This window comes from Zea mays, chromosome 4, assembly GCF_902167145.1.
Source record: "Zea mays cultivar B73 chromosome 4, Zm-B73-REFERENCE-NAM-5.0, whole genome shotgun sequence".
NCBI lineage: Eukaryota > Viridiplantae > Streptophyta > Magnoliopsida > Poales > Poaceae > Zea > Zea mays.
In genome coordinates, this window is record NC_050099.1 from 39,119,811 (window position 1) to 39,132,585 (window position 12,775).

The 12,775-nt window shown below is 44.7% G+C and overlaps 3 protein-coding genes across 3 annotated transcripts; 2 read left to right on the top strand and 1 right to left on the bottom strand.

The window, feature by feature from the left end:
- Positions 1–456: 456 nt before the first annotated feature.
- LOC100281349 (photosystem II core complex proteins psbY) lies at positions 457–1,259 on the top strand. The gene is given in 1 exon segment (NM_001154267.2): positions 457–1,259. A coding segment is annotated over 1 exon segment (591 nt). The 5' UTR covers positions 457–520; the 3' UTR covers positions 1,112–1,259.
- Positions 1,260–3,622: 2,363 nt separating this feature from the next.
- Positions 3,623–4,971, top strand: LOC100277302 (Zinc finger protein CONSTANS-LIKE 7). The gene is made up of 3 exons (NM_001150907.2): positions 3,623–4,460; positions 4,562–4,690; positions 4,776–4,971. The coding sequence occupies exons 1-3, from the start codon at positions 3,834–3,836 to the stop codon at positions 4,905–4,907; spliced, it is 888 nt and encodes a 295-aa protein (NP_001144379.2). The 5' UTR covers positions 3,623–3,833; the 3' UTR covers positions 4,908–4,971.
- A 2,008-nt stretch (positions 4,972–6,979) lies between these two features.
- Positions 6,980–12,515, bottom strand: LOC100283125 (uncharacterized). The gene is made up of 11 exons (NM_001156027.2): positions 12,277–12,515; positions 12,032–12,153; positions 11,663–11,909; positions 11,518–11,575; positions 11,350–11,439; positions 10,525–10,587; positions 9,966–10,055; positions 7,767–7,925; positions 7,567–7,688; positions 7,278–7,347; positions 6,980–7,202 (listed from the first exon to the last, which is right to left on the bottom strand). The coding sequence occupies exons 1-11, from the start codon at positions 12,462–12,464 to the stop codon at positions 7,137–7,139; spliced, it is 1,275 nt and encodes a 424-aa protein (NP_001149499.2). The 5' UTR covers positions 12,465–12,515; the 3' UTR covers positions 6,980–7,136.
- Between the last annotated feature and the right edge of the window lie 260 nt (positions 12,516–12,775).

Sequence of the window (12,775 nt, forward strand, 5' to 3'; positions counted from 1 at the left end):
ATAACCTCTCTCCAAAATAAAAAGCGCGCTTGTTGGCTTCATCCGCGCGGAAAAGGACGTCTTTTTTCTCTAAAATCGTATGGTTATCATTAAACATCATTTTTTTTTCTCCGGCCGAGTTTTTTTATCTACCGTGAGATGTGTCGCCTCTGAGAAAAGCAAGCATATTCTGGTTCTAGCACGCAGTCTCTAATTTCTGGAACACCCTAGATTCAGCATTTCAATTGGCTGAACCTGCGATCTGGGAAGTGCTTCCTTGTGTCCACGAGGGGCCCACCCCGTAGCTTCTGACCAATGGCCGTGCAGATCCAAGGATAAGGTGTCAATTGTGGAGCACACGCTGGCCCGCCTCCGACCTTGCAGCGATAAGCCCGATTCCCGGTTCTAGAAACACGGAGACGGTAGACGGAGGAGCTAACTTGCCAATTGCCATTGCACTGCGCGCGCGCGCCTCGCATCCGCCGCCAGCAGGTGCCACCGCCATCTCTGCTCTCTCTCTCTCTCTCAAGCAACGCCCGCCATGGCGACCATAGCCACGATGGCCCTGCTGAAGCCCGCCAGGATCGTGGCGCGGTCGGCGCCGCCGTCCACCAGCGGCAGCGTCTCGCTGCGCGTCCCGGCGCGGGCCAAGAAGGCCGCGGTGTCCGCGTCCGTGTCGTCCGCGCTGGCGGGCGCCTTCTTCTCGGCGCTGGCGTCGTCGGACGCGGCGCTGGCGGCGCAGCGCGTGGCGGACGTGGCGGCGGCGGCCGACTCCGGGAGCGACAACCGCGGGCAGCTGCTGCTCTTCGTGGTGGCGCCCGCCATCGGGTGGGTGCTCTACAACATCCTGCAGCCGGCGCTGAACCAGCTCAACCGCATGCGCAGCCAGGCCGTGGTCGCCGGCCTGGGCCTCGGCGCCGCCGCCGCCGGGATGGCGGCCGCGCCCGAGGCCTCCGCCGCCGCCGCGGCGCAGGACCTCGCCGCTCTCGCCGCTGCTGCGGCTGCGGCCGCGCCCGCCGACGACAACCGGGGGCTCCTGCTGCTCATCGTCGTCACGCCCGCCATCGGCTGGGTGCTCTTCAACATCCTCCAGCCGGCGCTCAACCAGATCAACCGCATGAAGTCCGACTGAGCTGCTAGCTGGCAACAACACCGGGGACGGCGGAGTGTGCGTATCAGCGGCTGGACGGTTGTAATTTATAGCGTGAAGCATGGTTGGTCTACGTGCCTTGTTTTTTCCATCTTCGAATCTTGAGCAAATGCAGTACATGTACAGCTCCCTCCCTCTCGTCTCAATCTGTTACATACATATACACACATACCGTATCCTCTGTGGTGGTTGGTCAATGCAAACGCTCCTCGACGCTGGACATCTCGCCGGCGAGCGCTCCCTGAACGCCGCCGCCGGCGTGAACCGTGATAGACAAGATGCGGGTCGTCAACGCCGCGCGCCCCTCACCGTCGTCATCGGACTCGCCCCTCTCCGGCGTTGCGCGCGCCCAGCTCACAGCAGAGGCACTCACACGAGTTGCGTAGCCTCTGCTTCTCCTCCCCGTCGCGTCATGCGCATGCGCTTCATGTTCGTCTAAACAGAGTGCATTATATGGAACATATTAAGAGCTAGTTTGGAAACTACATTTTACCAAAGATTTTTATTTTTTTAAGGGAAAATGAAATAATTTTTTTGGAAAATAAAAATCTAGTGAAAAAACGGGGTTTCCAAACTAGCTCTAAACAGTTATTTTTTCCGTATGCTTAATTATTCTAGCTTTTATCTAACTGCCTAAACTACAAAGAGTTTCATCCGTAGTTCCACCTCTTTTTTACTTACCAAATTACACTCACGTCCTCTGCATGCAATAAATTATTTTCTTCTTTAAACTACAACCGTTTTGCTCGTTGGAGAGAGAGACGTCCTCTGCATGCAATAAATTACACTCAAGTTTGGAATTGTTTATTCAGTCAAGTATGTTAACCACAACTCAAGTTTGGAACTATTAGACGACCATAATAATCGTAATAATTATGAGCACGGACCTCACTGACTGTAAGTACGTGGCGCCCTGCACACCTTTCTTTTATTCACATGCTGCAAACATGTTTGAATGCTAGAGGTAATAATTAGTTGACTAAAAAGTTATTAGTAAAATTAGTTAACTAATACTTCATTTATTTCAGTTTATAAGACGTAACCACTTTTATTATTGTACTATAATATAAGACGTGCTCTATCTAGATATACATACATCGATGCAATAGTATAGAGATAATCGAATACATCTCTTTGGTTTTTAAACGATTAAATGTTTGTGTCTAATTTTAGCAGCCACTCGAACAGGATCTTAGTTTTCGTCGGCTGCTAATATCGTACGAAAAATAGTCCGTTGGCTGGATGCTCACCGATAAAAAAATAGCTATTTTTTTACAGAGTCAGCTAAAACCCGTGGAGATCTTAGAGGATGCTTAGTTTAAAGAATCAATCTATTCTAGATAAGGTGGTGTATCATGAGTTTATTTCACAAATTTAGTGAAATAAACGTATTTTCTCATATTAATTATTAATTTATGAGGAATGAAATAGTAATGGATCAATCTATTTTATTTATAAATTAAACAACATTTTATTTATAAATTAAACAAAAAATGAGTAAGAAGATAATAGACTATCTCGTTGCTCAAACTACCTCATTTCTATTACGCCCCGTTTGGATTATTGGAATTGAATTCCATTCTAATAATAGTAATTTAGACATATATCAATTAAGTTAATTCGGTTTTATGCAAAATATATTTGTATACTATTATTAGCAAGATATCAGACATATTTATGTGCTACATTTGACTATAGAGGAGTGAGACGAAGAGTGTCATGTAAGTTACTAATTAGAAACAAATTCTATTCATGCATAAAATCATTTCCTATCCTCCACCTCATGAATTTGAGATAGCCTTATATCTTAACTTTGGAAAGTGGTGGAATGTCAAATTCCAAATTAAATAAGTTACTTTATTGAGTGAATTCTAATTCCTCTAAAATGAAGGGATCTAAACGGCCCGTTAGTCTTTTTTTCCTTCCCTTTTTTCTATGGGAAGAGAAGGCAGCGGGTGTAGCGCTGTAGGCTGTAGCCCATAGCTGCGGGTGGCCTTGCCTAGCTTGTTCTCTTCCGGGCCTGAGCCTTCCGGCGCGCCACGCCACGCCTCGTCCCTCCCTCCTCGAGTCCTCGTCGGCATGGCTGCAACACCCAGAAGGGCCAGGTAACGTTGCCTAGGCCCGGTGCCATGTGCGATGCTGTACTGTACCTCCTCATATGGCCTCCATTAAAAGACCTAGGCTTAAATAGTTAAACCTTGACTAGTCAATAAAAATATAGCATTAATATTTACATGTTCAAAGTAGATTTTATTTTCTAAAAAAAACACTCCATTCGCTGTTTTCAACACATACAATAACTAGAGAAATTTCGAGCTTATAAATCATAAATGTGTGAGCTCCCTCTCAATGAAACTAACGTGACCTGCTCACCTGCTTGGTGTTGTAATCACCTTGGTGGCGACGATGTGAGCGTGCACCACCTCCCTACCACCACCCTGCGTCACAAAGGATCCGTGAAGCCCTTCAAAGTCTCTCCCTCCCCCTCGTGTACGACGCAAAGGGGAGCACCGCAATCCGGCCCGCCAACGGCGTGCCTCCACCTCGGCCAGCCGCCGCCACGTCAGCGCGTGATCGGGGAAAAGCGGCCTGGCCACCATGCTTCTCGCGGTCTCGCCGCGGTCGCGGGCTTTCCCTCGCTGCTCCAAACAGTCGTCCAGGACAGCCCCGGATCCCGTGACAAAAGAAGCGTCGCCAATTCGCCATGGCCCGTGGCCAGCGGCGGCGGAGGCGGCGGAGGCCGGAGCCGCGGGCGAGGGCCAGTGGCAAGGGGAAGAAGGCCAGGTACCTGAGCCTCAGCGACCTCATGGTTAAGGCGGAGGTGGGAGCGACGCCGCCGCGGTCCGGGTGCGAGGAGGCGGGCGTGAAGCCTGAGGAGGAGGACGCCCGCGGCGACGGGCAGCAGCGGCAGGTGGAGCCGTTCGCGCCGCACCACCACCACGAGGCGTCCACCCTGTTCGAGGCCCTGCCGGCGCCTTCGCTCTCCGACATCCTCGGCCCGTCGCCGTCGCCGTCGCCCGACGGGGCCGGCTCCGGGGCCTCGGGGCTCCCGGGCGCCGACGAGGAGGACCTGCCGCGCCGCGCGCTGCGGGGCAGGGAGCGCTGGGTGTACTGCAGCGGCGACTCCTCGTTCTCGCCGGCGTCCACGCCGCCCGCCACCGCCACGGCCACCACGTCGTCGCCGTCGCCGCCGTGCTCGTCGTCCGCCGCGAGCACGGGCGCGTCGGCGCGCTCGCTGCTGCTCAAGCTGGATTACGAGGAGATCCTCGCGGCCTGGGCGGACCGGGGGCCGCTCTACATCGGCGCCGGCAGCGACCTGCAACTCGACGCAGTAAGCTCCACATCCAGTCCTCAGTCCTCAGTCCTCACACATGCTGTCCATCTGTCGCCGTGCGTGTGACCACGGGGTGCCCCCGCCTTCTGCATGTGCAGGCGCAGGTGGCTTCGGGGAGGGCGGAGAGGGTGAGGCGGTACAAGGAGAAGCGGCGGAGGCGGCTCTTCGCGAAGCGGATCCGCTACGAGGTTCGCCGGGCCAATGCCGTCAAGCGGCCGCGGTTCAAGGTGGTGACAAATTCTTCTCCTCATGTCTTAAGTTGGGACGCACTGCAGGGCCGTTTCTGATCCTGGTGGATATGATGCACTGCAGGGCCGTTTCATCAAGGAGGAGGACGACGAAGGCGAGCTCCGGCCTACACAGCCTGCCTCCTTCAGTTTGCTTCTTCCATCATCGCCAGCCTCGTCCCCGTGTGTATCACTGCATGGCAAAAGAACTCGATAGCTAGCTGCGATACGTACATGTATCTTGTAAAACAGTAACCAGGAAAAAAAAAGAAATTGCTACAGCCATGGTCTGGGATTTCGAGGTCCATTGATGGGAGGCATCTTTGATGACTCATTGCTTTCTCCGTAACAAGGGCTCATTGTTACTCGTTGTTGGTCTCTTCCCTTTGCGTTGAGCTTGTGTCCTATACTCCTATCACAGTCAATAGAACGTCGTGAATTGACATTGTTCGATTATATGGAGCTACCGTTGTTTAAGTTCAAGTTGGGACTAGATCTTTTGCTCATTATCAGCGTGTCAAGCACACCACTTGCAAAGTGCACACCACATGCAGTGCCGGTCCTGACATTTTAGAGGTCCGGAGCAAAAATTATAATGGAGGCCCTTGATAATATTAATTATTACACATAATTATAGTGCATATATATATTGTTAATAAATATTTATGCATATTTGAAAACGTTGTTCATATTAAATACAAAGTAACTAAAATATAACATAACATCTCGTGAAAAATAGGGTATATATGTGTCCAGATGACCCAAAAGAAGGTTACCTCGAACAATGATCAAATAGATGTAATACGTTGTGAGATCAATCGATTATGTCATGTTAGTTTCATGTTCGCTATGTAGGGAAAGACAAAAGCGTTGTCGTACCCAATGTCGTGTGTTGGCTACCGAGAGGAGAGGGCACGACCGCCTGTATGTTTGCGACTGAGAGCCTAGGCAGATGAGCCTGAGACTAAGAAGTACTACTACTAGAATATAGAAATCAAGATTAATAGGTTACGTCTAATTCTCCTTGCTTGTTGTTGCCGTGTTGTTGACTTATAATTAGATCTTTAAAAGTTTTGTAGAGCTAACAGATATATATATATACAATATACGCTATATGGCTGTATATATATACTGTTATTTAGTAACTAAAGTGAGGCCCCATTAATTTGGGGGCCCTGGTCGGGGGCACTGCTCGACCCCCGCCAGGGCCGGCACTGACCACATGTGCTCTAGCTTAAGTCAGTTTAGTTGAGCTTATTGTGAAAGCTCTCCCTGATAGCTTTAAGGAGCATGGCATAGTTTACTCCGCTCGACTATGCCATATACAAGAGGATGTAGATATCATTGAAGATGATAACCTTATGGTGGGTTACCGATTATTCGGCATATTCGGTTGGCTTTAATCCGTATCAGCTTCTACTACTTATACAATGTTTTTGTCTTTATATATTATAGCTGCAGTAGTCAAACAAAATAGTTGACTTAAATCCAAAGTGAACAGCCCTATTGTCTATTGATCCTTCAGCTTATGGTGGGTCAATATGGTAGGTTGACTATTGATCCTTCAACTGCTTGAAGGTACAGTGCCAATGATGTTCTATGATAGAGTTGTACGTATTAGCTATTTGGTCCTAGAAGATTTCCTACTTAAAAATATATGCTCAAATACCACAATATTATCCTAGAACTAGAAAAATATTATGTATGTTTTAGTTGGTACAAATAATGAACTTTGTCTGATGACTGTTCGGTTGGTTTTAATCCGTATCGGCTTCTACTGCTTATACAATATTTTTGTCTCTATGTATTACAGCTATATAAGTCAAACAAAACAGTTGACTTTAATCCAAAACAAATAGCCCCATCGCAGCTTATGGTGGGTCAATATGGTAGGTTGACTATTGATCCTTCAACTGCTTGAAGGTAGTGGCAAGGATGTTCTATGATAGAGTTGTACGTATTAGCTATTTGGTCCTAGAAGATTTCCTACCTAAAAACATATGCTCTAAAAATACATATGCTCGACTACCACAATATTATCCTAGAACTAGAAAAATACTGTGTCTGTTTTAGTTGGTACAAATAATGAACCTTGTGCAGTTGTGCGAAAGCCTTTCAAGACAATGAACCTGGAACACCAGATTGGTGTCCAGGATGATTACGTGATAATTTGAAATCTTGGTCATACTCTACCGAGCAAATTGATTAGGAAACGAAATCTTGTCTCAGAGTTGGGGGAGAAATATGCTAGAACAGCAAGCAGATGCAGATTAAAGCCACGAGCAATTCCAGACTAAGTCTCTGCCTTCACAGACCCATTCTTTAAACCAGAATTTACAGCATTTCAATTTTCAAAAGCCATTGGCCGATCAAACTAATTATAACTTTAGGGAATGGCTGCTACGTTGACGATCGTACTTCAGAATCACATAAGGCTCAGATCAACTCAAAAATACTTGTGTGGAACAGAGTCGAAGTCGTCGTAGTCGAATCTTCCACGATCCCTTCCCGTCTGCACCAAATCCCAAACTTAGCAAACCACAAGACAGGGACAAGAGAGAAAAAACCTATGAAACTCTGAACTGACCATCAAATATGCAGTATCACATGACATGTTCTGATCAATTGAAGCCAACTTCTTGGACAATGCCGTCAATCTAAGACAGATCATGGAATGAATCAGTCCAAATTACATGTGTGCTCTGCCTAACAATAGCTCAATGGCATCAGCATCAACTACATGTGTCAACTTCTCTGAGATGTTATGGCATTGTGCATGGTTGCCAAAAATGGAACCACAATTCTAGAACTAGGAATGCTTTCACAAATTTTGAGGTTATAAAATGATTATAGGAGGACACCAGTAATTCACACACCTATGGATAGAGGTGTCAATATGCTCCACCATCTCAACACTTTTATATTGTTCAGGATCTTCATGAAAGCTGACCATTCCATCCTTTTGGTTTATGGATGCATGGATCTCTCCGTCTTCGATCTGTAAAAATATGCCATTTTTCATTATCGACTACTTGACTTGGCCACATTGCAAACAGGCTATAGAAAGAACACCAACCATGCGAAGTACATGCATTTCAGCATCCCTTGGTGTTTCAAGTTGAACAGACCTAGCAATATCTTCAAGTGAAAGAGTCAAGTAAGTCTGGGTCAGCCTTTGGATGTTCCGTTTGTACATCGAGGAGAGCACTTGCTTCACCAGCCCAAGGTTGTTGTCCTGCCAGAAAAGTGAAGTGCTCATAATCAGGGATGTTAACAAATGGATCAATTTGCCAATTAAATCTTAGACAAGGAAGAAACTTTTTTAGTCCCAAGAAAGTTAGGATAGGCTAGAGTTGAAACCCAACATAAACCATAAGTCAAAAGTTCAGACACATGAATAGTCGTTTTCTATACACTCCTATTAAAGGCTAAATCTTTTGGTGCCATTTGGTACACGAAATGTAACGTAAATGACAATGGTAATGATTAACACTTGAATACCAGCGGTAATAAGTTTGAATAGATCGGTATCACTTCATAGTGTGATACTGATATATGATTACGTTGGACTTAAACAAACATGGTTTATCGTTATCAGTTATCTATCACGTTATAAATATGTGAACCAAACAACACCTTAGATATATTTCATCCTCCCAAGTCTCCTTTTATTTCATCTTCCCATATCAACTTCGGCTTTCCCCTGCCTCTCTTCTCACTGCTATAGCGCAGCGACGCCCCTCCCCCTGGTTTTCTCATATATATTCTTTTCTACACACTCCACTTATGATAGAGGTCATCACTTCTACTATATCATGAAAAGTAAATGTATGTTACAAATAATCATATCTAGGCTCACTAAGGTATTCTATCACCCATGTTTCATTGAGATAACTAACTGTACTGTACAGACACAGACATACAGATTAAACAGAAAATGTACTACCCAATTGATGCTTTGCAAAACAGAGAATGTACTAATCTGCATGCATGTTTGTGGAGTTTGCAAATGTACCCACTCATATTCTTCGGCAATTAAAGTGTGCCAAAAAATGTACTACCCACTTACTGCTTTACAAAACAGACACACAAAAATGCAAGCTAAAAGAAAAAGTTCTCTCATATTCAATTAGAACATAATAAACTAACACTTACTTTATAATTACAGCCAACATAACTCAAAATTTAATACTACCTCCATTTTTCTTTATTTGACGCCGGATAGTACAAATATACACTAACAAACATCAAATAAAAAAATGGAGTACTGAAGACCATGCTTCCAAATCTGATATTGAAAAAAAAACTACAAAGGTACAGTTCTTTCGTCTCAAAAAAAAACTCAAATTTTTCTTTCTACAGGACCAGACAACACGCACCAAACAGATCAAAGGAAACTGTGAACCTATAAAAATCAAACGTCTTATGATTTGAAACAGTATGAGAAGTAACTAAATATTTATATAGAAGGTATTTTCTGGGAACTGTAATCGTGATGAAATAATAGGAAAAGACCACATCAGTTTATTAGTTGTGAGCAAAGTACTGTTTCAGTAAGCTTGATCGAACTAGAACCACAACCGCTTAAAAAAGTTAGTGTGTCCCAACAAAGCAAATGTTTTGCACATTTTCAGCTCGCTAACATTTGCAGATTGTATCGTTGCCATCTGTTTTCATAAAACTCCTCTACCAAGGTTATCTCAGTAGCAAAAAGCTGGGACAGATTATAGACCACATCATCAATTTTTTCAACCTACATAACAATATTTTCTTTTTACATAAGTAATTACATGACAACATTTTTTTGTTGCACAATAAGTAAAGTAAGTACAACACATCAACTCAGAACGTTATATTCAACACAGCCACTGAATCTATCTCAAAAACTTTGCAAATTTATAAACACCAACTTCATACTTTGTACCTGCTTCCATGTATATAAATAGACCTATATATTGCTTATACAAATCTACAATATCACTTTGCTTACTGTTTACATATATCAAACCAAATGTTTAAACATATCGTCAGAACACTCGCGCGAACAAGTTACTAGTTGATAGTAATGCCGAAGCCACATCTCATATATTCGGGTTTTAGTTCTACTGAGTCTAAAACCTTTAGCCTCTAGAGTCTGCCGTCACAACTTTAGTTTCCTATTTACTGTCGACTTTCATAAATTAGCACAAGCAGCTTCCATTTTCCAACAAATGTTGCAGGTAAACAAAAAATAACAATAGAGAATGGCAACCAAAGTGGACAGAAAAATACTCACAGATTGAAATGCTGCTGAATTTGATTGGATGAATGTCTCTAAATCAGTTTTGCTACCATTGCTATAGCTTGTAGATAGCTCAGCATAAATCTGAAAAAGGATAATAAAGAGAGATTATATAAGACCATAACAGTTTTAGACCACGTAAAGGACATGCAGGTAATCAAAAGGTTGAGATTCTATCACCAATAAGAGCAATATCTATAATAATAAAATTTATCATATATATGTTAAAGCATGGCAACAGTGCCAGTGGCTGAACCTAAGTAAAATGTCAACAATGTTATCTACATCTTTCAAAATAGTGGTTCATTATAAAAGGTGAGTTGCTAAAAATATAAACGCAACCATCTTCCTATGTTTAAGGCAAGAAACAGTCACTAACATTTATCAAAACAAAACTAAGTTACAAAAAAATACAATAGAAACAAAACAAAAACTAGGCAGAGCAGCTGTCTTCAACACTGCATTCAAGTGTTCCAACAACTCACTGCTATCATAGCATAAGCCATAGTTCATAATTTAGTGCTTTTCAAATTCGAAGTCAGTGGAATAAGACCTGGGCATGATTTCTCATACTCCTTTGAGCTGATATGGATGTATACTTAGGAAATGGTGGGACCTGTTACACAAATTAAATCAAAATGTTAGCCAATTCAACTTAAAGCAACACCTTCCCAGGGTTCAGAAATAAATCGCAATGAGTTAAAATTAGATATTTATCAGCACAGTAAAATTCAGAATATCAAGTTCAACCCATCAGGAATCTCTATACATGGTAAAAAAACCCAAGCAAAACAAAGACATAAATTGAGTGGACAGAAACGATTATAAAAGATAAAAATGGTGTAGTACGTCGAATCTATCAGAATAAAAATTTATTATTCACGCATACCCTTATCAAGTACGCCTGCTTTTTTTGCACCGGTTTTATTTTTCCTGCACAATAGACCTAGCTTAATCTAGCAAGTGGTAACAGGCACAATATTGAGTTCAAAGAATTCACTGGGAACTGGTTTTTAGATTGCTTGAGTTGTCCAATATAATGGAATCCACCAAGAATTGGTACTTTAATTAATCATATTTGTATTTGGCCTATATAAACCTATAATAAATGATGTAGAATGCTATTTTAATACTATCACTTAATCTTTTCACTTTAAGAAGATAAACTGATGTGTTATTCATTTCAGATGGGACAAGTACTTGTTACGTCAACAAATATAGGTAGTGATGATGTCAAATTTACATCTGTTTAGCCACTGCTACCACACGATACTAGTGAAGAATAAAGCTTCCATAACTAAACATTAGGTAAAGTTTCCTGAAAAGTTTAGTCCTGCAGGTCTGCATTAGACAGCAGTAGAGAGTGCAGAGTGGATACCTGTCCATTCACAATGAGTGAAACTAGGATATACTTTTTGTAAGCTTCTACAGCAATTGCGTTCAACGATGACATTGGGGCAGTAACAGCCTGAAAACAATACCTCAGCAAACATCAGATGCAGTCCAAGTATCTAAAACAGACACACGGTGTAGGTCAAGGCCTCACATTGTGAAGAAGCTCCAGAGCTTTAGGAAACTTCTTGAGCCCAACGTAAATCATCCCTCTGCAGCAAAAGGCAAACTAGTAAGCAAGAGCCACACGAACTCCAAAACCACAAATAAATGAACCACGGGGCACATTCGATCCAGACCCGTAGTAGCAGTAGAGGAACAGATCCTTTGGTTGATCAACTTCGAATATGTCACCTTCCAGGACACTGAGTCCAGCCTTGTACTGCTTCGCCAGCAGGCACAGGATAAGGTAGTCTGCGTGGACTGGGGTCAGCTGCTCGGGCGAGGACTGGATCTTAGGGACGGCCGCCCGCAGCGGGGCGATCCCTCTGATGGGCATGTTAAGCTGCATCACCTGGTCCTTCAGCACCCTACACACATTCAGGACTACACAACAAGCACAGGGCGAGGTCCAAAATTCGTCAGGTTACAACGGCTGGAGGGCCAATCGTGACAGGGCACATTGCGATTGGAATCGATCTGGTGATGGTAAAAAAAATAGCACGCACATTTGTCGGGCGCCAGGCGTATCTGGTCCGCCGAGCACGCGGTGAGGAAGCCGCCGATGGTGACCAGGAAGTCCCCGCCGCCGAAGTCGCTCAGATTGGAACTGGAGGTCGCGCACGCCTCCCTGCATCAAACAAGGCGAAAGTTATGAGCGGATTAGAGCTGGGGAGAGAGGGGAGCGGCCATGGGTTCGAAGGTGCGGGGTTAGAGTTGAGGCGAAGAAGGTCGGGAGGAGGGCGGCACGTACAGGAGGTAGAGGTAGCCGAGGGAGTGCGTCTCTGGGCTGAGGTGCGCGAGGAAGGGGACCAGAGCAGCGGCGTGGGCGCGCAGGGGTTCACCGTCCGCCTGTTTGAGGAGGCTGTGGAGGTGCGCCAACTCCTCGGGGCTGCCGGAGAGGCCTTGGATGTGCGCCACAAGGGCCTCCAGGGACTCCATCAGTGGCGTCGCCGTCGCCGTCGCCGCCGTCGTTCTTCTCCGCGGCGGCCGCCGGGACGTGTTGGGGTTTCGCGTTAGCGGGTTTGGGACGCCGGATGCGTTTGCGCTTGCGGTCCGCGTCGATTCGCCTGGAGTTCGTTTGGCCGGGTGGGCATTCGGTTTATTTGAGTTTTTTAAATTTAGAGTTTTAGGATCGAAGTTTTCAAAACAAATCAAATCCGAATAAATCAAATATATATACAAATAATTAAATAGATGAAATAATAGAGAGACCGGTGTCTTTTAATTGCATTCAACATCAAACAACAATT